At 54.3% G+C, this 26,042-nt stretch overlaps 1 protein-coding gene across 1 annotated transcript in view; it reads left to right on the top strand.

Moving 5' to 3' along the window:
* Positions 1-487: 487 nt before the first annotated feature.
* Positions 488-26,042, top strand: part of RBM19 (RNA binding motif protein 19) — a 45,945-nt gene continuing 20,390 nt past the window's right edge. The window contains exons 1-21 of the mRNA XM_049788774.1: positions 488-591; positions 4,991-5,173; positions 5,934-6,059; positions 6,239-6,277; positions 6,389-6,593; positions 7,284-7,558; positions 7,750-7,830; positions 8,441-8,519; positions 8,831-8,902; positions 9,519-9,725; positions 10,047-10,177; positions 10,690-10,811; positions 10,952-11,048; positions 11,711-11,821; positions 11,906-12,106; positions 12,933-13,062; positions 14,153-14,340; positions 16,906-16,966; positions 17,393-17,472; positions 18,366-18,421; positions 18,827-18,943. Of these exons, the coding sequence (XP_049644731.1) occupies positions 556-591; positions 4,991-5,173; positions 5,934-6,059; positions 6,239-6,277; positions 6,389-6,593; positions 7,284-7,558; positions 7,750-7,830; positions 8,441-8,519; positions 8,831-8,902; positions 9,519-9,725; positions 10,047-10,177; positions 10,690-10,811; positions 10,952-11,048; positions 11,711-11,821; positions 11,906-12,106; positions 12,933-13,062; positions 14,153-14,340; positions 16,906-16,966; positions 17,393-17,472; positions 18,366-18,421; positions 18,827-18,943 (2,597 nt within the window). The 5' untranslated portion in view covers positions 488-555. The remainder of the gene's footprint in view (positions 592-4,990; positions 5,174-5,933; positions 6,060-6,238; positions 6,278-6,388; positions 6,594-7,283; positions 7,559-7,749; positions 7,831-8,440; positions 8,520-8,830; positions 8,903-9,518; positions 9,726-10,046; positions 10,178-10,689; positions 10,812-10,951; positions 11,049-11,710; positions 11,822-11,905; positions 12,107-12,932; positions 13,063-14,152; positions 14,341-16,905; positions 16,967-17,392; positions 17,473-18,365; positions 18,422-18,826; positions 18,944-26,042) is intronic.

The following is a 26,042-nucleotide window of genomic DNA, read 5'->3' as shown; positions in this document are numbered from 1 at the left end:
CTTTCCCAGTTTCTCCCTTGCAACAAAACAAAACAAACAAGCAAAAAAAAAAAACAAAAAACAAAAAACCTCTTAATCCCTTTATTTCTGAGAAGCACAACTACAATATCAGGCAATACTCTGTCATCTTCCCCATCTCTAAAAAGGAAAAAAAATAAAAATAACTGAAACCCAATTACAAACATGTTTGTTAATGTGGTGCTTAAATAAAGATATCATTTTAAAAAAATTTAAAAAATGAAAATGAAAATGTAAAAAAATACAAAGGTCTATCTGGGTTGTGGAAACTCCAAGGAGAGGAAGGAACCAGCGCCCCCTGCCGACCTCGCAGCTGCACTGCGGCCTACAACCTGTAAGCGCTCAGTCTTTAGTCCCGCCCCTGCTAGCGGGAAAACTTCCTTCGGGAGGCCACACACTTCCGGGAAAGGCGGGTGTTGTGTTGATCACGTGACCGAATTCGCCCTTTCAAGATGGCGGCGCCCAGGGCGGCAGCGTGAAAGGTGTTGGTGGCGGTGCCACTTCGTGTAGGAGCGAAAGCCTTGCGCTCCGGCCGTGATGTCGCGGCTGATCGTGAAGAACCTTCCGAATGGGGTGAGTGGCTTTGAGAGTCTGAACTTGAATGGGAACTGGCCGGGCGCTGGTTGGGGAAATGGAAGTGTCCTGGAGCTAGACTCAGGGGGCAGGCTCTGGCACTTTGGCCAGCTGTCAGGGGGCCCTGGGCCGAGGACAGAGAGGGGCAGCGACTGTTCAAGGTATTTTCGCTTCGGGTGGATGCCTGAATTCCCTCACGACAGCTGGTGTCCCGAGGAGCTGCCAATTCCCGCCTGTCGCTTTCTCTCCCTTCTGTTTCTCTCCCACTCAAGACTTTTAGGGAGGCAGCTGGGAGGTCGCTGTCTGAGCACCCGAGTTTTCTCCCATAGCGATTCCTGCGCCAAGAGCAAGGGAGGAACCTTTGAGAAAATGGGGTGTGGGGCCGGAGAAATAGCACAGCCTTGGCCTTGCACTAAAGCTGACCCGGCTTCCATCCCTGACACTGCCTATGGTCCCCCTAAGCTGTGCCAGGAGTGATCCCTGAGCACCGCCAGGTGTGGACCCTCTTCTAAACAAAACAAGAGTCAAAGGCTGCGTCGGAGAGACTACAATGGATAGAGCATTTATCTGCCCCATGCATGGGGCCGAACTTCATTCAATCCGCAGTACTCTATATAGTCCCAGAGCTCCACTAGGAGTGAGCTTTTGAGTGCAGAACCAGGAGTATGCCTTGAGCACTAGGTGTAACCCCCAAACCAAAATACATAAATACCAAATGCCTGTGTGTGGTGATATTGGGCGACTGTGACCAAATAAATCATTCTCGGCTCTATCACTCTGAACTTCCTTCAAGAGCTTCTTGACAGTTAAGCTTTTTGTTTGTTTGGCTGGTTTGGTTTTGCTTTGCTTTGGGGTCACACTGGACAGTGCTCAGAGGTTTCTCCTGGCTCTTCACTTAGGAATAACTCCTGGTGGTTCTCAGAGGACCATATGGGGTGCCAGGGATTGAACCCTGGTTGGCCACATGCAAGGCAAGTGCCTTAATCACTGTACTATATATATTGCTCTGGCCCCATGGCACCAATCAGCTTATTCCCAAAATACAAGCATGTTTTTTGGCCAAAAAGAGAAACCTGTGATCTTGGCTCTGCCTACCTAGAATCTTCCTCCATGGAAAAATGAATTTGTGTCCTCATTCTGAGTGTGTGTGTGTGTGTGTGTGTGTGTGTAAAAAGCAAAAAACAAACTACCCCACTCTATGTGTGTGTGTAAAAAGCAAAAAACAAACTACCCTACTCTGTGTGTGTGTGTGTGTGTGTGTGTGTGTGTGTGTAAAAAGCAAAAAACAAACTACCCCACCCTGTGAGCACTGGGGAAACCTATGACAAATTTGTTAAAGGTAATGCTAGCAAGGTTGCCATCTTCTCTGCCCCCAAACCTCTCCTCTACTCCTTGTCTTTCAGGGTTCCTCATCTGCTCAATATTCAGGGCTACCTGTTTCTCTCTTCCATTTTTTTTTCTTGGCCACACAGTGCTCAGGGTTTACTCCTCGCTCTGTGCTCAAGAATCACACCTAGTTGGCTGAGAGGACCATATGGGATGCTGGGGCTCGATTCTGAGGCAGCTTTGTGCAAGGGAAGCACCCTACACACTACGCTATTGCTCTAGCCCAGTGATGGCTAACCTTTTTGAGCCTGAGTGCCCAAATTGCTGCACAATGCCCGGTTCTCCCAATGGTCAGTCCGGCCCTATTGCCAGGTGAGTTGCAAAGCAGACACCGGCACACTCGCCTCCCACCGCTCTGCATATCTTAATTGCAGACCCCTTCCCTCGTGCCAGCTGGAAGGCCTTCATGTGCCACCGCTGGCAAGCATGCCATAGGTTCGCCATCGAGGCTCTAGCCCCTCTCTTCCATTTTTTTGCCCTGTTTACCCCAGTTGTGAGCTGTCCACTCTTCACTTTCCAGGAACCAGGAGGGACCTACCTTATTATCTTGCCCTTCTATCCCGTGTTTGATTATTGCTTTAAATTCACCCATAACTTACCCATCACATAGTTTCCTTTTTAAAAATCTATTTTCTGGGGGCCAGAGAGATAGCATGGAGGTAAGGCATTTGCCTTGCATGCAGAAGGTTGGTGGTTAGAATCCCAGCATCCCATATGGTCCCCTGAGCCTCCGAGGAGCGATTTCTGAGCATAGAGCCAGGAGTAACCCCTGAGCACTGCCAGGTGTGACCCAAAAACCAAAAAAAAAAAAAAAAAAATCTATTTTCTATTGCCAAATTCAGACCGTCTCTTGATAATGCTATTTGATGGATCGGGATTTCCCAGTGACTCTACTGTCACAGCCCATTTCAGTCTCAGCTGCTGCTCAGGGTACCCCATCTCCTCATTGCTACTTCATTTGTTCAGGCCTTATAAGAGGAGTGGGAGGCCAGAGCCAGAGTGAGATAGCACAGTGGGTAGGGCAGTTGCCTTTCAAATGACTAACCCAGATTCAATTCCTGGCATCCTATAATCTCTGAACTCAACCATGAGTGTATCCAGAGTGCAGAACCAGGGGTAAGCCCTGAGCACTGCTGGGTATGGCCCAATGTGGAGTGGGTATGTGTGTGTGTCAAACTTTGAGAAGTCCCTGTGTGCTGAGCACTATGCGAAATGCCCTTAGATAAAGCAATGCCAGAGGGCATAATTCCATATACATAGCGGACAATTCCAAGTGCCACCAATTGAGCTGAGGCCGTGCTGGGGCAGGCTCCAGCTGTCTGTCCCCATGCAAGCACAGCCTGTGAAAATCCCTTGTGGTAGCAGACCGATAGAGGAGGAGGATTTTGCCACTGCCGGGTCCTTGTGTTGAGTTTTGTAGCAGCTGAAGAGCTTTCATGTGAGCACAGGAGGCAGCACACTTGAGGGTCCTCAGAGCATCTCTAGAGGAGTGGACATCACTAGGGGTGGGTGAGCAAGGGACTGAGAATTCCTGCATTAAAAGTGGGAGATGGTCAGGAACCAGGCAGTCCCTTGAGAAATTCCTACCTGCCTTGGCCTGCAATCTGATAGTCTCTAAAAAGTTTGGACCCTGGGGGCTAGAGTAATAGTACAGTGGTACAATGTTTACCTTACACACAGTGACTCAGAACGTACCCGGTTTGATACCTGGCATCCCTTATGGTCCCTGAGCCTGCTGGGAGCGATTTCTGAGTGCAGATCCAGAAGTAATCTCTGAGTATCAACGAGTGTTGCCCAAAAACCAAGAAGGAAAAAAAGTTTGGGCTCAAGTGGAGCATGCACCCACCTTTTGGGGGTGAGGCACACTCCGCACGCGCACACACCCCCGCACACCTGTACACTTGCGTGTACACACACACACACACACACACACACACACACAAAAACGCAAACGCCTTATCCATTGTGCTATTGCCTTGTTACCTTGATGCACCTGAGTTGAGTCTCCCCAAGCTTGGCTCTGAGGACCTCTCACCCCACCCTCTCCCAGTGCTGTGCAGGTAACTCCTGCCTCTGATGTCAGCAGACCCACATGCAGCAGCCAGAATCAAGAACCTCCCTAGTTGAAGGCTGGAGTGATAGCACAGTGGGGAGGACAATTGCCCCACAGACCCGGCAGACGGGGCTCTGTGTCTGGCATCTCATATGGCCCCCCAACTTTGCCAGGAGTGATTCCTGAGCTCAGAGCTACAAGTAACTCCTGAGCTGGGTGTGGACCAGAAACTTTACCCACAATCTCTGTTTGGATTCTCAGGGACCTTGAGTGTCTTCTCCATTGGTCATCCCCACACCAGTCTCCAAGGCATCTGGCTAGAGGGAGATGGAGTGTGAACCTCCTGAGGGTGCAAGGGGCTGTTTGGCCAGGTGGGGGGCACTGTTGGGTGCTTCCTGCTGTCATTGTCCCCTGCCCCAAGCTGGTTTCAACAGGTGTTACAAGCTCTTAGTTTGGGTTTGGGGGACTGAGTTCCTCTTGCTGAACCCCCTGCAGTGTCTTTCTAGCTTTGCCACCCTGGCTGCACCCCTGGCTCATGGACACCCCCAAGATCTTCAGCGCCTATAGCCTAGCCCCCCACCCAGTCCTGCTTTTGCATAAGTGGTCCCTCTTTCTGTCTCCTAAAACGACTCCAGTGTTGGCCTGCAGATTCCCCCCTAAACCCCCACATGGCAAAGGTCCCCAAGCTCTGCCACCCCCTGAGCACTCATGGGATCTTGCCATCTTTTTGGTCCCATGTATAAACCCGCAGTTTCAGGGTTGCCACGTGGTTAGTGCCATTTGCTGGATTCTGTTCATCGTGTCCTGGAACTCCTGTCTCCAGAAATTTCCAATCCAGGCTGGTCTTTCTCTTGTGATGATCCTGCAAGGAGGTGGGGAAAGCCAGACATGAGGCCCAAGCTGTGCCCTGTGGGGCCCTGCGATCCCATGACCCAACCCCTCTGCCCTGTGCCTCCCCAGATGAAGGAGGAGCGGTTCCGGCAACTGTTTGCCGCCTTCGGCTCAGTCACTGACTGCAGCCTCAAGTTCACTAAAGATGGCAAGTTCCGCAAGTTTGGCTTCATTGGCTTCAAGCTCGAGGAGGAGGCGGCAGCAGCCTTGAGCCATTTCCACCGGACCTTCATCGACACCTCGAGGGTCACGGTGAGCCTCCCTGCCACCTGCCTACTGCCCCCTGACCTCACTCCTAGAAGCACCTGTGCCCAGCTGCCTGCTACCCCCCAGATTTCACTCCCAGAAGCACCTGTGCCCAGCCAACCCCAGGGATGGGGACCTCAAGGGCTGTGCTCCCCTAGTTCCACACAGGCAGGCCGCTTCCTGTCAGTGTCTGTGGCACCCTGACCAAAAGCACCAGGGGATGCTGGGATGTTGGAGTACAGAGGTTTCTTCCTTTAGTTAGGAACAGCCAGGAGAACTTCCTGGAGGAGGAGGAGGAGGAGGAGGAAGAGGAGGACACCCTGATTCTTTCACTCGCTATTTATAGCTCTGATGAAATGTGTCTATTCCCAGTGAAGAGAGGAATGCTTGGGGCTAGAGTTGATAGCACAGCGGGAGGGCCTTTGCTTGCACATAGTCGGACCCTGGTTGGATCTCTGGTTCAATTGAGCTCACAAGAAATAATTCCTGAGCACAGAGCCAGGAGTGAGCCCTGAGCACAACCTGAAAGCAATGTGGGGGATTGTAATTGTCTTGTGCAGTCCCCCATGACTGGGCATAGCTCCCCCCCCCCCCCCCGCACCCCGCTCCAGTCCCTTCCTAGAGTCACTATCAGCAGCTGGGTCTCAGTTACTCCCAGGACTTACCCCTTCGCTGGCTTCATTCCTGGGGGCTCCAGAGTCCACAGGTACCTCCAACTTGCCAGAGCGCCCCCTGGGGGAAGCCTCAGTTTTACCCTCATGTGCAGGTGGAGCTCTGCAAGGCCTTTGGGGACCCCAGCAAGCCTCGAGCCTGGAGCAAGCACACCCAGAAACCCGGCCAGGCCAAGCCCTCCGCCAAAGACAAGGCCGTCGAGCACCCTGTTGTGAAGAAGGTGAGTTCCCCCTCCTCAGGGCAGTGCTGCAGGGTGTCCTGAGGGTCCCGGTTGAACAGTTCCCCCAGATCCTCCTTTCCTTCACCTTGCCTTCCCCGGCCCCTCAACTTCTGGCATGCTATTTCTCCACATTCCTAGCCCCAGCCCTTCACTTGCTGTTTCCTCTTCTCTTCTTTTAGGGAGACCAAAAGAAGAAGGTGACAGGGGAGCTGGAGCAGGTGAAGCACAGCTGTCCCATGTGGGATCCTGGGCTAGGAGGGAGGGGCGTGGGGGATGGGGCCACCCTGGGCCTGACCTCTGACCTCAATGCCTCCTGCCTCTGGCCACAGCTTCAGGGTGACATGGAGTTCCGGGAGTTCCTGTCAGCCCACCAGAAGCGGGGACAGGCAGCCACGTGGGCCAATGATGTCCCTGACACCTCAGACCTGGCCAAGGGGGCCCCCAAGGGCAAGAACCAGCTGGCCAATGACTACCTCAACTTCGACTCTGACTCGGGGCAGGAGAGCGACGAGGCCACTGGGGACTCTTCAGGAGGTGAGGAGACACCATGGAGGAAGCGAGCACTCTGCCTGGCCCCCCACTCGCACTTCTCCAACCCTCACATTCTCATCCCTCAATTGCCCATTGGGTGACTCATCAGGCATCAGTCTGGCATCAGTCCCAGGTAAAGCAGCAGCCAACCGTGATGCTCTGGAGTACATGTTCTGGTGGGCAGAGCAGCAGCGAAAAGGCGTGTTGGGTTTTACTCATTTTCTTTTGGAGGGGGCACACTCGGTAGTGCTCGGGTTACTCCTGGCCCTGCTCTCAGGAATTACACCTGGCTGGACTCTAGAAACCTTGTGGGGTGCTGGGGGTTGAGCCTGGGCAGGATGGAGCCCTGAATTCCGCATGGTCAGGCCATCACCTCTCTTGTCTCTGTGCGCCTGGCAGTGGGGAGATGGGGGTGGAGGTCTCCACAGCAGGGAGCAACCTGGCAAAACTAGGGGAGTAAGGGGGTGAGGTTGTTCAAGGGCGCCCTCTGGTCGTGGGTGATGAGACAGTGGCAGGGGCAGTCTGTGGACCCCACAGAGGGACACATGCCCCAGGGGGCAAGTCTGTAGCAGAGCCACGAGGCTGGGGGAGCACTTCATTCTGTCCTCCCCCAGGGCTGCCCAACTCATACCTGGGCACTGCCCTTTTCTCAGAGCTCTGCTGAACCTTTGCCTGTGTCCCCGTTTTTTGCAGACGAGAAGGACCCGGATCTGAAAGTGGCCGCCCAGCAGGAGCTATCGGATATGGCCTACCTGCGCTCCAAGGCTGTGCGGGCAGAGTCACCGTCTTCCTCCTCCTCCTCCTCAGAAGATGAAGAAAGCGAAGATGAGGCCGTGCACTGTGACAGCGAGGGGGGCACCCAGGAGGAGGAGGAGAAGAGGGATGCACAGGTTACCTCCACACAACAAGGCCAAGAGAGCACAGGGGCCCCAACCAGAAGTCAGAAGTCTCGTGAGGATGGTGTCCAGGTGTGTGGGGATTGGGGTGTGGCAAAGCTGGAAAAGCACAGGAGAGGCCCCCACATTTACCCCATCTCCACAGACCCCCACTTTCTCCAGATGAGCTGAAGGCAGGGGAGCAGAACCTGCCAGCACTCATGCCTGCCCTCTGCCTTCCCCTCCTCTAAGTCCCTCCTGCCTCAGCCCTGCTTTTTCCTCAGGCCAAGCAGCCAGTGACCCCACGAGAACCCAGCACCCCCTACACAGTAAAGCTGCGGGGAGCCCCCTTCAATGTAACAGAGGTGGGTGTTGCGGGGGTGGCGTGGGGGTGGCTCACACTGGAGGGGAAGGATCTGGGGTGCTGTGGCTGGACCCCAACTCTCAGCTCCCAGAGACCAAGTGGGCCTCATTATGGCAAGATGCCAGACTTGGCCACCCCATCTGCTGATGGTTCCCTGCGCCCCGCAAGCCCTTTCTGTCCTGGTGAACAGCACCTTTTAGCCAAAGGTCTTTTATTTCTCTTCGTGGCTTTGGGGTCACACTTGACAGTGCTCAAAGGTGTCTCCTGTAAGGGCACCAGGCCTTCTGGGTGCAGAGATGCTCATACTGCAGACAGGCATGGTCTCTAAATGTAGCCACTGAGTCTGACCCAGATGGGAATGGCATATAAGGCTCAGGAGCACTGTGAGGCCAGAGGCCTCTAGTTTGATCCTGGACAGCACCGCAGGCTGCTGGGACTCACTGTTTTTTTTTTTAGGGGAACACACTGCCTGGTGCTCAGGGATGACTCCTAGTGCTGTTTGGGAGAACCAAATGAGGTGCCGAGGATTGTACTCAATTCAGCAATGCAAGGTGTGGGAGCACCTTCTTTCCATGCCTTACCCTTTCTGTTTTGGACTTTTCCTCACATAGAAAAACGTTCTGGAGTTCCTGGCCCCTCTGAAGCCTGCAGCCATCCGCATTGTGAGGAACGCTCATGGGAACAAGACAGGTGAGGCAGGGTGGATGGAGTGGAGCTGGGGAGGATGGAGAGTGGGAGTCTGGGAAGGTGGAAGGGGGTTAGGAAGGAGAATGGAGGCTGGGGAGGACCAACAGTAGGGATCCGAGGGAAAGAGAATGGAGAAGGGGGGGTCCTGGGAGATGGAGGACAGAGTGAGGGCTCGTGAAGGAGGGAGGACAGAGAGTGGGAGGTGAATCTCCAGGCGGGGTTTCTCCCATGGGGGCTAAAGTCTGGAGAGAATCGGCTGCTGTACTCAAGGGGTTTCCCTTCCATTCCCCCCCCCCCTTCCCCATCTTTCTCAGGATATGTCTTTGTGGATCTCCACAGTGAGGAGGAAGTGAAGAAAGCCCTGAAGTGCCACCGAGAATATATGGGTATGGGCGGCACAGACCACCACCCTACCCCCACTTCCCTGTTGTGTAATGGGGGACAGGCAAGGGTTGGCACAGAGCTGCACCCTGGCCTTCCGAGAGACTGCCTGGGAGCAGGGCAAGGCAGACATGGGGGCGCCCCTCGACAAGGCTCTGCCACCTACTGACCAGGGGTCTAGTCCATTCAAGGAACAGTGTGGCTGGCTCTGGGCCTGGGTGGGCAGCATCCGCAAATATGCATTGTCCGGGTTCTGTGGGGTGCAAATGGGCCGTCACCCCCTCCCCGAAGAAGGCAGCAAGCAGAGCCAGGACTGTTTCAGAACCCAGGGGGGTCAGAGTAATAGTTCAGCGGGGAGGGTGCTTGCCTTGCTTGTGGTTAACCCGGGCTCAATCCCCTGTATACCATAGGGTCCCTCCCACCGAGCCCTGCCTAGTATGATTCCTGAGCAAGCCAGGTATAACTAACTCCTGACCTCTGCTGGGTGTGACCCTTCAGAAACCAAAAGAAAAATGAGCAGATGCAGTCTGAACTCTGGGTCCTGCATGGTTAGACAAAGTGCTTGGGCTGCCACCTGGGGGTACCAGCACCCCCATCCCATCCCTGACTCCTTCCCCCCAGGCGGGCGCTATATTGAAGTGTTCCGGGACCAGAGCACACCGGCCACTGCCCCGGGGCCCACTCGCAGCCGGGCTGCAGCCTGGGCTGGCCGGACCCTGGGGGAGGACGAAGAGGAGGAGGACCTGGCCGACTCAGGGCGCCTCTTTGTGCGCAACCTGCCCTACACCTGTTCCGAGGAGGACCTGCAGCAGCTCTTCTCTGCCTACGGTGCGCCCCATTGCCCTCCAGGGTTCTCTTCCCCAAGTGGGGCTGGTGACCTCCTGAGTGCCCATCTGGCCTGGCTTGGGAGAGGCGGGGTCCCCCTCACTTGCCCACTGCCCTCACTACATGTCCAGCTCTGGGCTCGGACCTCAATGCTGTGTATTCAGATGTCCCTGGGATACCTGGGGGTGGAAGGAGCCAGGGTCCAAGGAGATTGACGTGGTCTCTCCAGTTCTCCCCAATTCTCTCCCAGCCTGTCTGCTGCTGTCCTTGCCGAGCGCCGGCCCTCAGGGACACTCCTTCACCTGCTGTCTCCCCCCCACCCAGGGCACCTATCTGAGCTTCACTACCCGATTGACAGCCTGACCAAGAAGCCCAAGGGTTTTGCATTTGTCACCTTCATGTTCCCAGAGCACGCTGTGAAAGCCTATGCTGAAGTGGATGGCCGTGTGTTCCAGGTGCTTGTCTCTTGTCTCTCTCTCTCTCTCTCTCTTTCTCTCTCTCTCTCTCTCTCTCTCTCTCTCTCTCTCTCTCTCTCTCTCTCTCTCTCTCTCTCTCTCCCCTCTCTCTCTCTCTCTCTCTCCTCTCTCTCTCTCTCTCTCTCTCTCTCTCTCTCTCTCTCTCTCTCTCTCTCTCTCTCCCTCCCTCCCTCTCTTCCTCCCTCCCTCCCCCCCCATGTGCCTGCAGGGGGCAGCTTCCTGGGAGCTCTGACCTTCCAAGCACCTAGCTGGTCTCCCCAGACATATGTCCTGACCTCAGCATAAAGAGCAAGAAGGAGAATAGAGGCCGGGTGTCAGTGCCCAGGGCCCTGCCCATGTCTCCCTCCCTCACTTCATCTTTCCTGGCCAGGGGTACACTCAGAACCCAGCCCATTGGGGTGGGTGTTCCCATTTGGCGTCCCCATCTGCAGAATAGCAGCCCTGGTGTCTCTGGCCAAACCCTGACCCCTGACCCTTCCCTGCACCCACAGGGCAGGATGCTACACGTACTGCCATCCACCATCAAGAAGGGGCCCTGTGAGGAGGCGGATGGCCCCAGCACATCCTCTTACAAGAAGAAGAAAGAGCAGAAGGAGAAGGCAGCCAGCTCCAGGTTTGCACCCGACCCCCACTCGCCTCATCACCACCCCTCACACATGGCAGGAGCGACTAGTAGGACAACTGTTGGGGGTCCACTAAGCAGGCCCCCTGCCCCTTTCTGCATTCCTGATGCCCTTTGACCTCCACCCTCAGCTCGCACAACTGGAACACGCTGTTCATGGGCCCCAATGCCGTGGCAGACGCCATCGCGCAGAAGTATAGTGCCGCCAAGAGTCAAGTGTTCGACCACGTGAGTGCCCAGTGCTGGCACCTTCGGGTGGCAGGGGGGACCTTCAGGTATAGTCAGACCTGATTTCTCTGAGACTGAAGCTGTGGGTTCCCTTGGGCCCTCTGTGCCCTTCCCCCAAGATTTACTGTCTCCCACCTAGTGGTCTCTGAGCCTGGGGACTGTGGGGCTACTCCCAACTTGGACCAGGCATAGTGCTGGGGGAAGAGCCAGGGATTTCTTGTAGCTTGTTGGGGTCTCAGACTGAGACAGGGGCCACACCGGGTCCAGGCCTGTGCCCTCACTTGCCCCAAGGCTGCCCTACGCAGTTCCTGGTCTGGCCCTGGGTTCCATCCTCCTCCCCCATTTGACTTTTATTTTTGGGGAGCTTCATACCTGCTGTGTTGGGGTTGCTCTGGCTGTGCTCAGAAGACCCTGCAGAGCCTCGGATTGGACGTGGCTCAGGCCCATTGAGCTAGTGTTCAGCTACTGAGTCTGATTTGACCTCTGACCTCCTGACTGGGCACTAGGGTCAGGAGTCAGGGGTGAATTGAGTCTGCAGACCAGTGCAGAAGGTGCAGACAGCTGAAAGAGTTGAGGAGGGGGGGGATAGGCCCTAACAACATGGACCGAAGCCCCCATTGGGCTAGTTGGCTCAGCCCTTGGGGCCCCCCTCAAATCCCCAGGAGACCAAGGGTAGTGTGGCCGTCCGTGTGGCCCTGGGTGAGACTCAGCTCGTCCAAGAAGTGCGGCGCTTCCTCCTGGACCACGGGGTCTGCCTGGACGCCTTCAGCCAGGTGGGTGCTCACGGGGATCCTGCTGAAGTGAGGTTGGGGAGTGTCAGGCCGGCCTGGGACCCACCTATTCCCTCTGCCCCACAGGCCGCGGCTGAGCGCAGCCAGACGGTGATCCTGGCGAAGAACCTCCCTGCCGGTACGCTGGCAGCAGAGTTGCAGGAGACGTTCGGCCGCTTCGGCAGCCTGGGCCGGGTGCTGCTGCCCGAGGGCGGTGTCACGGCCATCGTGGAGTTCCTGGAGGCGCCCGAGGCCCGCAGGGCCTTCCGACAGCTCGCCTACTCCAAGGTGACTGATTGCAGCCCCACAGCCCTCAGAGACCCTGAGACTCGCCCTTAATTTGCCCATTTCCCCACTGCTGACTGGGTAGCTCAGGGCGCTTCTAGAAGGCGTTCCCTCCCTGGTCTGGTACCTGTGAGGGGAGGGGCAGCTTGAAGGAGGCAAGTGTGAACTTGTAGCTGCACACGGAGTATGCACACTCACGCATGCACACAGAAAGGATATGCATACTTAATGCATGTACACAGAGAACATGTGCATACATACATGTACACAATGTGCACGCTCATGCACACTCAGGAACAGAACTCCTGTTGTACTCTCTGGCCCGCTCTGAGGCACCCCCAGCTCCAGTGACTCCTTCACGATAGGGTCCCTGACGCTGTGGAAAGTCGAGTCTGAACTAGGGTGAAGATTCCAGAACACCCCCCAGAAGGTTCCTTGAGGTGCCCCTCTGTCCTCTTGCACAGGAGGAGACACTCCCTGCCCCGGGCCCAGTGCTCAGTGGTCGCGGATGGAAGGTGCTGCTCACCTGCCCCCGCACGGGGATGTGTGCCCCCTTCACATCTGTCTTGTGTGACTGGGTATTCCCATACCATACTCGCTCCCTGTATGTTTTGCATGTGTCCTGTTGGCTTCCCCACAGGCACAGATACCCTAGCACTGCCAGGGACCACTGTGTCTACTCAGTGCTGCTCTCTGCGCCCAGACACCCAGAGGAGCCAGAGACACTGAACTCCGGCATCTCCCAGGGCCCTGCTGAACAGTGAGGACAGTGGGTACCCAGTTCCTCCCAATCCCCCAAAACTGAGGCCTGGTACCCCTCTCTCTCCAGTTCCACCATGTACCCCTGTACCTGGAATGGGCTCCCATGGGTGTCTTCTCCGGCCCAGCCCCACAGAAGAAAGAGCCCCACGACACAGCAGCTGAACCTGTGGGGAAAAACAGGACCCAGCCGGAAACAGGTGGGAGTCTGTTTGGGACTGGGATGCCCTGGGGTGGCAGGCAAAGGGCCTGGTCCTTATGGTGCCATGCCAGTTGGCCCAGCTCCTCAGTGAAAGAGGGGTTGGGGTGATCATTCAGAGGGGAGGGCCTTTGCCTTGGACACAGCCAAACTGGCATTGAACCCATATGGCAGTCTGTATGGTCCCCGAGCCAGCCAGGAGTGGTTCCTGAGCGCAAAGCTAGGAGTAATCCCCGAGCACCTGCCAGTGTGGCCCAAAACAAACAACAACAAAACCATGAGAGGAAAAAATGCCAGAGAAATGGGCCAGAGAGCTAGCACAGCAGTTGGTCATTTGCCTTGCATGCTGCCAATCCAGGACAGACGGTGGTTTGAATCCTGGCATCCCATACAGTCCCCCATGCCTGCCAGGAGCAATTTCTGAGCTCGGAGCCAAGAGGAACCCCTGAGCACTGCTGGGTATGACCCAACCCCCTTTTCCCCCCAAAACCAGAGAAAGTGTGTTAAGAGGGGTTCTCCACCACTGCCATTTTAAAAGGAAATTTGGGGGCACAGTGACCCCACAGGCTCCTCACCATTCTCTGCTGTCTTAGGGGTGTCCCATTTTCTTTTGTCGACACTATCTGGGTGTTAAGGGGCCCCTGGCCTGGAAGCTTTGCTCTGTGAGGAAGTTAAAGAAAGTTAAGTCCTTCCTTCTCCCTTCTGGAAGCTTCCATTTATGTGTCCTGTTACTGGTCTGAACCAATATTGTGGATGTATGGTTTCTGATTCATTTTCAGCTGCAAATCCCCCCTCTGCCAGGGAACCCCACATTTCTGGAGGCTTTGGGTCTCACTGACATTTGTCCCTGCCACTCAGCTGGCAGGTGTGTCTGGTAGAGATTACATGTGGTCTCTCGTGATCTCCTTTGATGTCCAGGAGGTAGAACAGGACAGTCATGTCTTCCCCTCTAATCCCAGCACACCCCAGTGTCCCCTCTGCACACAGGAACAAGCCCTTTATCTGGAAGCTTCTGTGCTGTTGGCCCTGGGGTCTAGAGGCATTTTTGTGCATCATTTCATGGGTTGGTTCTGTTTTTTGATGGCGAGAAGAAACAACACAAGTCAGCAAGAACCCAGACAGTGAAAACCCAGCAGAGGGAGGAGCAACTGCCGAAAAGACAGAGGAGCCAGAGGAGGAGGAGGAGGAAGAGGAGGAAGAGGAGGAGGAGCGCCTTCCTGGGTGCACCCTGTTCATTAAGAATCTCAATTTCGACACCACAGAGGAAACGCTAAAGACGGTGAGAGGGTCCCCAGCATGGGTGGGGGGCAGGGAACTGCCTTCCAGGACTAGGCGGCACCTAGAGATTAATGAGGGGGGCTGGTTGCAGCCCCCTGAGCCCTTAAACATTGGTTGAAAGACCAACTCAGAATGAGAGCTTGAGGCAGAAACAAGCCCCAAGCTGCTGCTGCAGCAATGACCAGCCCTGGGGAGTGTTGGGACCTACAGGTCTAGAGAAGGGGACAGCTCACAGAGAGAACTGGCATGTGTGTGTGTGTCCAGTAGGCAGGTTGAACCCAGAGGGTGGCAGAGAGAATGGGGTATGTGTGTGTTGAAAAACATATTAATTATTGAGTCCTGGGTGGAGGCGGATGATGGTGATGGTTGATGGATGGAGAGAGGCCTTTCTCCTCCAGCCCGGGGCACGTGCCTGCAACCCCTTCCTTCCAGCCGGCAGGTCTTAGGGTGATGGCGAGGAAATGACCCACAGGCAGTCAGGTTTCAGGAGACATGAAGCTTTATTCAAGGCCCTAGCTAACAGGTGTGGCTTCTATCATAACCTTTTAAGCAGCCTATTTCAGCTGCCAGCATCTCAAACCTGTTTCCTATCTCCCATGCTGCTTACTTCAGGGGAGCCTCCTTGCTGACTCTCTGGAATCCCCTTTTATGCCCCTGAGGCAACCCCTTTGTTCTTCTAAAGATCCCTCCTAGAAATGGGCTGGTCTTACCATCAGATAAGATTATACTGGAACATGGGGAATGGGTTAACATCTCCCCCTCTTTGAATAATTAATGAGGAAGGGTAAACTTTTGTTTTCCTGACTTCCGCCAGCCAAGAGCAGAATCCTAATATTCCCAAAAGCCATGAAGTCTAAAGTGAAAGTGAACATATCAACCTTTTCTATAAACATAACTTTTCTGCAAAATATACCTGTAGCTTAAAATTTTCTTGATGCTTATTTAACCAAGCACTACCCTGGAACTTCCTTGTTCCTATTCTTAATGCTATTTAACAAAGCCTTTTTTTCCCTGGAACTTCTGTTCCTTTTCATTAACCTTCCCTAAACACTGTTACAAAACATTTATACAGAAAATACATTTTGAAAACAGGCTACTACATTAAAATACACAATAAAACATTATGCAATTGGAAACATTAATTATGGAAAACTATAAAAACATTTAAACCAGCAAGAAAATGGCTTAGATCAGGAAATACACCTGAAACAAACTAAGATGCAGGTTGTTTTAAATCAAATTTTTCAGTTGGGCTTTGCTGTTTTCTCCCATTTTTTAATTTTATCCCATCACCAACACCAGTTGTCCAAATGCTGGGCTTCTCCCAGGCCACTCACCACATGGCTTTACTTCCATAAAATCCAATGTTACCCCATCTCCCATGTTCCAGTGTAATCTTATCTGATGGTAAGACCAGCCCATTTCTAGGAGGGATCTTTGGAAGAACAAAGGGGTTGCCTCAGGGGCATAAAAGGGGATTCCAGAGAGTCAGCAAGGAGGCTCCCCTGAAGTAAGCAGCATGGGAGATAGGAAACAGGTTTGAGATGCTGGCAGCTGAAATAGGCTGCTTAAAAGGTTATGATAGAAGCCACACCTGTTGGCTAGGGCCTTGAATAAAGCTTCATGTCTCCTGAAACCTGACTGCCTGTGGGTCATTTCCTCACTGTCACCCTAAGACCAGCTGGCTGGAAGGAAGGGGTTGCAGGCTTGCATGACCCAGGCTGGAGGAGAAAGGCCTCTCTCTGTCCATCTCACCATCATCCACTTCCATCCAGGACTCAATAATCAATGTTTTTCAACGTGTGTGTATGTCCAGAGAGAACAGGGAGTGTGTGTTGTGTGTGTGTGTGTGTGTGTGTGTGTATGTGTGTGTGTGTGTGTCCAGTATGCAGGTCAAGCCCAGAAGGGTGCCCCAGGTCCAGGGGTGAGGGCCTCAGGGCACTGTCTAAGGTACTTAGAGCCAGTGTGAAGTAGCTGAGGTGCTATGGGGCACTCCTGGCTCCTACAGTGACACCTCTGTCTCTGCCTGCTCTGGGCTTTGCTGTTGTTTTGGGGCCACACCCAGCAGTCCTCAGGGGTCACTCCTTGTGGTGCTTGGGGGACTATATGGGATGCCAGGAATTGAACCCAGGTTGGCTGTGTGCAAAACAAGCGCTCTCCCAGCTGGACTGTCACTTCTTCACTTCCTTAGTCATTTTGAATCCAGGTCATTGCATTCTGGTGGCCCTGAACATTTACTGTCTGAAAAAAGGGGGTAAGGGGGCCTGAGCGGATAACATAGCAGGTTGGGTGATTGCCTTGCACACAGCTGACCTGGGTTAGATCCCGGGCATTCCATATCATTTCCTGAGCCCTCCAGGGTGATTCTGAGCACAGAGCCAGGAGTAACCCTCTGGAACTGCCAGGTGTGGTCCCCTAAAAATAGTAAAAGAGGGTAATAATACTTTCTCCCTTCTCTGGGGGGTTCACAGGACTGAAGGAACAGGTGCAGGCCTGAGACTCAATGGGCCCCCCCTAACTTCTGATCCCCCCACCCTTGGCCCCGCTCACTGTCCAACCTTTGCAGGTGTTTTCCAAAGTGGGAATGGTGAGGAGCTGCTCCGTGTCCAGGAAGAAGAACAAATCAGGTACATCCCCCACCAACCATGGGTGGAGTGAGCTTTGGGACCAGGGGCATGGCATTCTGGCAAGTTTTGGGATCACATTTGACTCTGAAGTTCTGCTTCTCATTTCTGGAACCCAACAGACCCTAGAGAGGGCTTGGTTGGGATTCAGGGGGCTGCTGGTCGACCAGCCATGGAACTGGAAGCCTCTAGAAGTGGGACGAGGTGGGCTGCTTCCTGTTGAGCCCTGAACACTTATGGGCTGATTCTGGGTCTCACAGAAGGAACTTGGGCTGAGGATGGAGCTGACACCTTTCCCAGAACAAAGTGGATTAGAAGGAGAAAAGACGTTTTTGCTGGGGTTTCTGTGCTAGGACCTGTTCCCTGTGTGTCCCCACCCACCCACTCCTCTTCCCTGCACTGTCTGACTCCCATCTCCCACTTTTTCAGGGGTGCTGCTCTCCATGGGGTTTGGGTTTGTGGAGTACAGGAAGCCAGAGCAGGCCCAGAAGGCGCTTAAGCAGCTACAGGTAACGTGGGATCTTCTGGTACACCCCAGGAGGCACATGGCAGGCAAGAAGGGTGAGGGAGGCTTTAGTCTCTTAAAACTAAACTGAAGGGGCTGGAATGATAGCACAGCAGTAGGACATTTGCCTTGCACATGGCCAACCGAGGACAGACCTAGGGTTTGATCCCTGCCCCCCCCCCCCAGTCTGCCAGGAGCGATGAGTCAGTAGTAATCTCTGACTGCTGCTGGATTGCCCCCCCCCCAAAAAAAAAAAGACAACCTGAACTGAATACCAACAGGTCCCCCCAACACTGGGATTTCAAGAACAGCTCTAGACCTATTTGTCCATGGACAGAGTCCCAGTTCCTAGAGTAAGGCAGGAGGTGCCCAAGGCAGTTTAGGGTTCCTAGGATGCTCTTGCCCTTCCTGGTGCTGTCTTCCATCACAGGCACCTGCCAGGGTCATGGCCACACACCTGTGGCTGGCACAGATGCCCACAGTGGGCAGAGGTTCTTCCTAGCTCAGCCTAGTTCTGCCAGTGGACAGTGGCCGCATTTAACTGGGAGAATAAGGGATTCTCAGGCATGAGCCTGCGCAGTCCTGTTCATACCTTAAGAAACTGGCATTAAGCACTGTCTGGGCAGCAGCTCTGCCTGCTTCCAGATTTTTCTAGACAGGTCTCAGAGCCCCAGAGCTCACAGCCAGCCCAGCTAAGCATGTTCCTCAGGTGTGTGACGCCTCAGAGTAGAGCATGAACAGCCTCAGTATGCATGGTCAGTATGCACACCAGCCTAGGTTGTGGCCAAGAAAAGCTGGATCCTACCCCTGGTCCCTGGCCCTGACTATCCCCACCTGACTCCACCCGCCCTGGGACAGTACAGAGGACAGAGGGACGAGTGAACTGTCTCCCTGTAGGGCCACGTCGTGGATGGTCACCAGCTGGAAGTGAGGCTCTCAGAACGTGCCACGAAGTAAGTGACCCCACCTTGGCTGGGCCCGGTCTGGCCAGAGGTGACCCTCTGCATGAGGATGGGTGGGTCTGGGGTGAGGGGATACCCGTCAATCCCCAAGTGGCTGGCTTGGTCCTGTGCCCAAATTCTCAGGCCAGCTTGCTCTGGGGGAGTGAGCAGGGACATGGGGAAGGTCAGACAGTATGAGGGCCACCCCAGATGGGTCCCAGGCAGGAGCTTCCTGATCCCATCCCACAATAGAGATAGCTTGAGACCCTGAGGTATAAGGTCACAACCTCTGAACCAACTCTGCCCATCTTATGGTGGGGGAAGGACAGTCCCAAGGTGTTCAAGGGAGCATGGCAGGTCCTGAGAAGGCGCTCTGAACCCTGGGATCACAGAGCCTTGTGCCCACTTCCTGCCCAGGCCAACTCTGACTACTTCACGAAAAAAGCAAGTGGCCCGGAAACAGACCACCTCGAAGATTCTGGTTCGCAACATCCCCTTCCAAGCTGACCGACGGGAGATTCGTGAGCTCTTCAGGTCAGCTGCCACGCGTGGCTGTGTGTACACGTGTGTGTGTGTGTGTTTGCGCGTGTGTGTGTTTGCGCGCGCGCGTGCGTGCGTGCGTGCGTGCGTGCGTGCGTGTGTGTGTGTGTGTGTGTGTGTGTGTGTGTGTGCGTGCGTGTGCGCTCGCGAGTGAGCCCTGATGGCCACGGGCCAGGTCAGGTGCTTCCAAAGGGCCTTCATGCTTCTGCTCTGCTCTCCCCACTTCCTGTCTGCAGAGAAGATCCCTGCAGCCATCCTGCCCCAGGGTTTCGGAAAAGAGCCCGGTGGCTTCCCTGCTGGCCGATAAGTGACCCAGATATTGGTGTGGCTGATGGCCTAGTCAGGGCCAGGACCAGCAACGCCTTCTTCCCATGGCAAATTTTGGGGTCTGGTGTCCTAGGGAGACTCTTCTGCTGCCTGAGGGAGGGTGGGTAAGGCTGTATGAACCATCAGGTCAGTCCCAGCTACTGCCCTGCTTGTGCCCAGGGTCCTCAGGCCAGGCCAGAGAAGGCCAGAGAGCAGGGTTGGGGACTGGAGGCCTAAGGGAAAGGAGCATTCAAGTATCTTGGAAACAGGAATGGTCTCTCAGCAGCTGGCGAGCTTGGCCTGCAGGAGACCCAGTTCAATCCCAAGCATTGAGCACTGCATCAGGAATAACCCTGAGCACTGGGATTAGAGCAGCTCTGAACACTAAGTTAAGAGTAGCCTTGGTCCTTGTTGCCAAGGGCCAGATGTCATTCCTGCTGGTTCCCACAGAGGAGCTTCCAAGATCCCTGTTTGACCTCACTAACCGGGGCTTTGGGCACAATTCCTGTGCCCCTGTCAGATTTTGTGTCCAGTACCAGTTGATCGGAACAGGCTACTTATCCATTTGATAAAATGTCCCAGTTCAGAGCTGTCTCTTTTCTCTGTGCAGCACCTGTTGGGAGACAGTGTCTGCCCTGAGCACTGCCTGATGGGTCTCCTCTACTGCCATGTTCCTTTATATCAGCCCCTGGAAGTGGAGGGCCTGGTGCCAGCCAAACCTTCTCTGTTAGGCTGTGGATTTGCAGTAGAGGGGCTCCCGGCCTTCCCAACAAAGGACAGCAGGGGGCGCTGCAGGCCTTCTCAGGAGCAGCTGCTGGGCTGGGAGAAAAATGGAGCCACAATTTCAGACAAAGCCAGTGGCCAGCAGAGGTCAGGGCCCCCCAGGACTGTTCCAGAGTTGGGGGTCAGGAGGCAGCTTGGGCTCTTGCGCGCGGGGGGGGGGGGGGGATTTTGTTGGCTTGTCCCATCAGGAAGGGTAGGAACTGGAACTACCCCTGGAGTTAGGCCAGGCTGGGCTCCCCCCTATCCCAGTGCTGTCTCCTCTGAACTTGGGGGGTGGGGGTGGGTAGGATCCTGAAAAACTCTGTACAATGCGACCAGTTCCAGCACTCAGGGATTTGCTCCAAAGAATACCCACCCCCCCCCCCATCATGATGGCATAAATGTTATTTTGTTTTATTTTTTGCTTTTGGGCCATACCCAGCGATGCACAGGGGTTAATTTTGGTTATGCACTCAGAAATTACTCCTGGCTTGGGGGGACCATATGGGACACCGGGGGAGCTAACCGCGGTCCGTCCTAGACTAGCGCTTGCAAGGCAGATGCCTTACCTCTAGCGCCATTGCTCCGGCCCATGTTATTATTTTTGGATTTAAAATAAGTCCAGCTGTGTCCTGGCTCTGCACTCAGAGATCACTCCTGGCAGTGCTAAGAGAACCCTATGCGGTGCCAAGGGCCTGGATCAGCCCTAGGCAAGCTAGTGCCCTTTCCATTGTCCCATTGTTGTTGTTTGTTTTGGGGTTTTTTTTTGGGGGGGGGTCACACCCGGCAGCACTCAGGGGTTACTCCTGGCTCTGCGCTCAGAAATTGCTCCTAGCAGGCACAGGGACCATATGGGATGCCGGGATTCAAAACACCGCCCGCCCTGAATCGGCTGCGTGCAAGGCAAACACCCTATCGCTGTGCTATCTCTCCCCCCTTTTTTTTTAATTCTGTGACTGAGTCGGACATGACTATATAGCTAGATCTGAACAGCATTGTAAGCTTCAGGTTCTTGCAGATGAAAAGAGAGAAACACGCTCTCCAAGTAAAGCCACGCAAAGTTTTGAATCATTTAAAATTCCGAGCAGAGCGTCATTTCAGTGTGATGGATGGTGTTGCGTGGTGAGAATTAAACTCAGAGCATGGGTTTTAGGATTTGGAAAGCAGCTCCTGAACCCGACGTTCATGTCAGTGAAGCCTGTGCAGAAAGAGGAGCCATTGTCTCGAGGATAGTCACCCAAGTGGAGGGGGTGTGGCTTGGGGTACCCTCCTGTTGGCTGAGTCAGCAACAGTCGCCTCTGAGTCCACGGACCCTCCCTTTATAGCTGAGGGCTTAAAGCCATGATGAAGTGTGATTTGATTCCTGGCACCAAAATGTGAAATAAGGGAAGGAATCGCCAATTACCTCCTTAGTCACTGACTTCCAGAACCGCCACAGCCCACACTGTGGGTCTTGGCCCAGTGCTCTGAACTGTCACTCCTCAGATTCTGTCCTCCTCTGCAAGGAGAGAAGCCCAGTCCTTGGCCTCACAGACCCCAGAGGGTGGGGTGCATCCCTGGGTGTCTCACAGCTGGGGGGGGGGGGCATGGCTCAAGGTCTAGTCTGTGCCTCAGCCCAGTTCTGTGGGTGAAGTTTACTATGTGTCTTCAGTACTCCCCCACCCCAAGGAAGCAGCTCACCTGTGCATGGTCTTGGTGGGTGCAGCCCTGGATGTTTTTTTTCCTGACAGTGGCACTGGTTCTGTCACCAAGAAACCATCCCGGCCAGGGGTCAAACCCTTTTCAGCCACACGCAAGGCAAACTCCCCAACACACAGAAGCTGGGTTATTTTATAGTTGTTTGGTTTTTTGTTTTGGGGCCACACCCAGTGGCACCTGGATTACTCTTGGCTGTGCGCTCAGAAATCGCTCCTGGCAGGCTCTAGGGGACCATATGGGATGCCGGGAATTGAACCCAGGTCAGCTACATGCAAGGTAAACGCCCTAACACTGTGCTATCACTTCAGTCCAGCAGCTGTTTTTATTTACTGTTGTTGATCTCACGGACTCAGCCAAGCTCATCTGAAGCCATTTAAAAAAAAAATTAACAATTGGAGCCCAAGTGATAGTACATGATAGTATAGCAGGCAGGGTGCTTGCCTTACATACAGCTGACTTGGGTTTGATCCTCGACTTTCCACATGGTTCCCCTAGCAACATTAGGAGTGATTCCTGAGCACAGCCCCAAAACAAAATATTTCAGATGTAGAGAGAGAGTCTTGGGAGACCTTTTAAACTTCGTGAAAGATCTATGTGTGCTCAGGCCTTTTCTGGGGTGTGACTGCTCCTACTCCTGGATTTCCTCTCACTGCAATCCCCAAAATGGAAGCCTGGCTCCTGGCGTGTTCTGCCTCACCCCCCCTATCAGGAAGTGCTTGAATGCCAAGTGGGTCCCCCAGGGCACCCCGCACAAACAAGCCGCACTCCTGCAGGGAGCTGCTGGCCGAGCTGCCGGAGCTGAGCTGGCCTGATAAGAAGCAAGACAAACAGCCCAGCCAGAGGGGATGTCGGGGTTCGTGAGGCCTCAGCTGGAGGAGACGCCACCAGTTTTGTGTCCCCAGATTGCCCGACGGCAGATTCTCCACCACACCCCTGTTCCCACTTGCAGGTTCCACTGCCATCCTGTCCCCATTTGGGGACGGAAATGGGGGCACTCTTCTGTTCTAGCTGGATGATGGCGAGAGGGCTAAACTCCTTCCCCAGGGTGACCGGGTGGGTGGAGGAGTCCATGCGCTGGGCTCATGGAGCGTCACTCATTTGTGCCTTATTTTCGAGTTATTATCGAGCAGCCGCTTGTGAGTCTATTTTGACAGCGGCTGTCAGCAAGGTGCAAGCGGCTGTCAGCACCTCTGATTGGCTCGCAGAGCCTCCCCCCACCCCCAGACTGCGTGCAGAGGGTGCTGGGCCCGCCTTTCATGTGCCTCCCAGAATTCCTGGTAGGCCCCCTTCTTGCCTGCACCCTGGCTGCACCCCTGCCACGTTACTGTCTGTCCTCAGCTACAACCCATTGTCCGGAAGGCATTTCTGGGGCCAAGTTTTGGGCTGTTGCTTGTGCAAATGAGACTGGGGCACCACCAACCTCTGCCCACTGGCCCTGAGGCACCACTTCCCCTTCTGCCCAGGCACTGCTTCTGGGCCTCCAAGGGCTGCAGCAGAGCTCAGGAACCCAGGGGGTGCCCAAAATCAAATCCAGGTCAGTGCATACCAGACAAATGATCTAAACACTGCATTGTACTGTGCTGTCATCTACCACACCCTGGGCTCCTTTTTTTCTTTTGGGTCACACCTGCTGGCACTCAGAGGTTACTCCTGGCATGCTCGCATGCTTCAGACCCAGATTCAATCCCCAATATCCCATATGCCCACCCGCCAAACACTGCCAGGTATGATCCTTGAGCCCAGAGTAAGCCCTGAGCATCGACGGGTATGGCCCTAAAACCAAACAGATAAAAAGACATCAAGTGGTATTTTATAGTTTCAAATAGATACTTGAGGGAACAGATTTCACAGCAGGTAGGGCATTTGCCTTCCATGTGGCCAACCCAGGTTCGATCCCCAGCATCCCATATGGTCCCCAGAGCCTGCCAGGAGCGATTTTTGAGCACAGAGCCAAGAGTAACCCCTGAGCACCGCCGGGTGTGGCTCCCCTCCAAAAAAATCAAATACATACTCCAGGTTCCTCGCCTATGAAGCTGCCTCCCGTATCTCTCCCTCATATCCTAGAAGACCTCATGCCAGTCACCTCCACTTTGGATGATCTGGTCTTGTTTGTCCCCACAATGGTGTCACCTCCCATGTTCTCGATGTGGCAGCTGTATAACTTGTTATTATGTGGACACAAGAGCCCGTGTCCCCTGCTGTAACTCTGCCTTGTCATGAGCTGTCCCCAGCTCTGTGGCTTTCGCTGCTACTGCTGCTGCTATAGCTGCAGCTGCCGAGAAACTTCCTGGAGAAGAGTCATTCTTGGGATGGGGGGATTCTAGGTCCCCACTGGCCTCTTCTACTTGCTTCCCAGCTGGGTGCGTGTTCCTGGGATGGGGGGCTCTTCCTATAGCCCCATGTTCAAGGACATGGGGAGAGGAAGTAATGTTAAGCGTGTGAAGGAGCAAAGAAGCCCCTTTTCCTCTGCAGCTCCATTTGTCCCCACCCCTTGTTTCCTGAGTAGGGTCTCGGCAGGGTGGGGACTCTGGTCATCCAGACCGACATCCTGGTAACTCTAAGGGCTACATACTGGACAACTCTTGGAATAATGATGGGTTTGATGGTTCAGGAGGGCATCCTTGAGGTGGCGGCTATGACCAGTAGGAGGACAGACCACCTGGCAGAGACCAAGGCAAAGGCGGCACGGCGTGCAGGCATGCAGCTGCCTGGGTCAAGGTGTCAGGGTGCCCTGCCAAAGACGAGTTCCCCAGGTGTCTACAGGGGTGTGTTCTGGACAGATGGAGGAGTGGGGGTACCTTACAGCAGAAGAGGGGTGTGAGGCCTGGCAGGCAGGAAGGCGGCACACTGTTTAACTGGGGGTTCAGACTGCGGCCGTTGGCTGTCTTCTGAGGAGGGTGTCTGTCTGTTTGCTCAGTGTATTTCCTATATAGCATTATCCGATCTATGCTGATCCCAGGCAGCTGCTGTTGTTTGCGTGAAAATATCTGGGTGCATCTGATCTGTAGCAGATCACGTCACAGCAAGTCTGGGGCTGGGGAGCCTGGAGGGCCTGTGGGAGGGCACGAGGGAGACATGGGGGGCACCAGGCAGCTGCAAGATATACCCTCTGTGAGCTCCCCGGCAGCTGAGATAATAAGAGAAGCTGTAATCCCCATGGGCATTATTGCATTTTTTCCCCCCTTTTGGGGGGTTGTGGCTAAAAACGACTGGCTTTGTGCTCAGGGGACCCTTTGAGGCTGGGGATTGAGCACAGTGCAAGGCATGCGCTCCGTCCATTGAACCATGTTTCCGACCTCTGAGCATTCATTCTTTACCAACAGGAGGAAGGAATTAGTGAGCAACCCTTTGGATCCCATGGGCTAGTATTTGAAGTGTCAATGGGTCTTCTTTTCTCCCCTAAAATAAGAACATATAATGAGTGTATGATCATACATGTAGTGGACATGTGTGTATGATTGGGGGTGCCCCATTTCAGCCATCCAGGGTACACTGTTACTGCAATACTGGGGACCCCAGAGTGCTTGGAGTTCTGTCCATACACACCTGCTCTGGGCCTCCACACCTGTGACCCTGAACCCAGACCTCAATTCCTGCTGATCTTCCATCCCGGTTCCTTTAGTTCCCAGCCCACCAACTCCGGACACAGCAATGCCCCAAACCAGCACCTTTCCATATGTGGCCAGCAGTGGGTGCAGATCTGCTGGGCGCCACCTTGGCCTGTGCAGACCCCACGTCCCGTATTTTTCCCCAGGCCACACGTACGTGTGCTGACAGCAGGATGCAGGTGTGGGTGCATTGTGGGCAGTTAATTCCTTGGCCAGGCACGGGAATGCACATGAGAAAGAGGTGGGGTCCTTCCTCCTTTCTGCTTTCCCTTTCATTTCCTGTGCAAGGGTCAGGACACCAAAGGGTGTTAAATTGGTTCTGAATGTCCACCTCTGGCTGACCACATGCTCGTAACGATTTCATTAGCTTCAATTACCCACTTTATTTTCTTGTAATGGGATTAGCTGTACTTGAGGTACCTACAGGCCAGAGGGAGGTGGGAGAGGGTGGGCATGTCTCAGGCAGTGGTCATGTCTCATTATAGCACCGAAGCCCAGAGGTGAGATACCCACACCCACCATAGGGCAGAGGAAATGGGGCTGGCAAGACAGGGTGTCTGTCCTGAGGTCCTGTCAACCTCCCTGACCCGTGAGTCTCATATGGGCTCTGCATCACCACACCCACCCACTTTAAGCTCTTTAATTTTTTCCCCAGTTTTTTGGGGGCCATATCTGACTCTGCACTTAGGAATCACTTCTTCTTTTTTTTTTTTTTTTTT

The sequence above is a fragment of the Suncus etruscus genome, chromosome 15 (genome assembly GCF_024139225.1).
Source record: "Suncus etruscus isolate mSunEtr1 chromosome 15, mSunEtr1.pri.cur, whole genome shotgun sequence".
NCBI classification, from domain to species: Eukaryota; Metazoa; Chordata; class Mammalia; order Eulipotyphla; family Soricidae; genus Suncus; species Suncus etruscus.
This window is presented reverse-complemented; position numbering and strand designations above follow the sequence as displayed.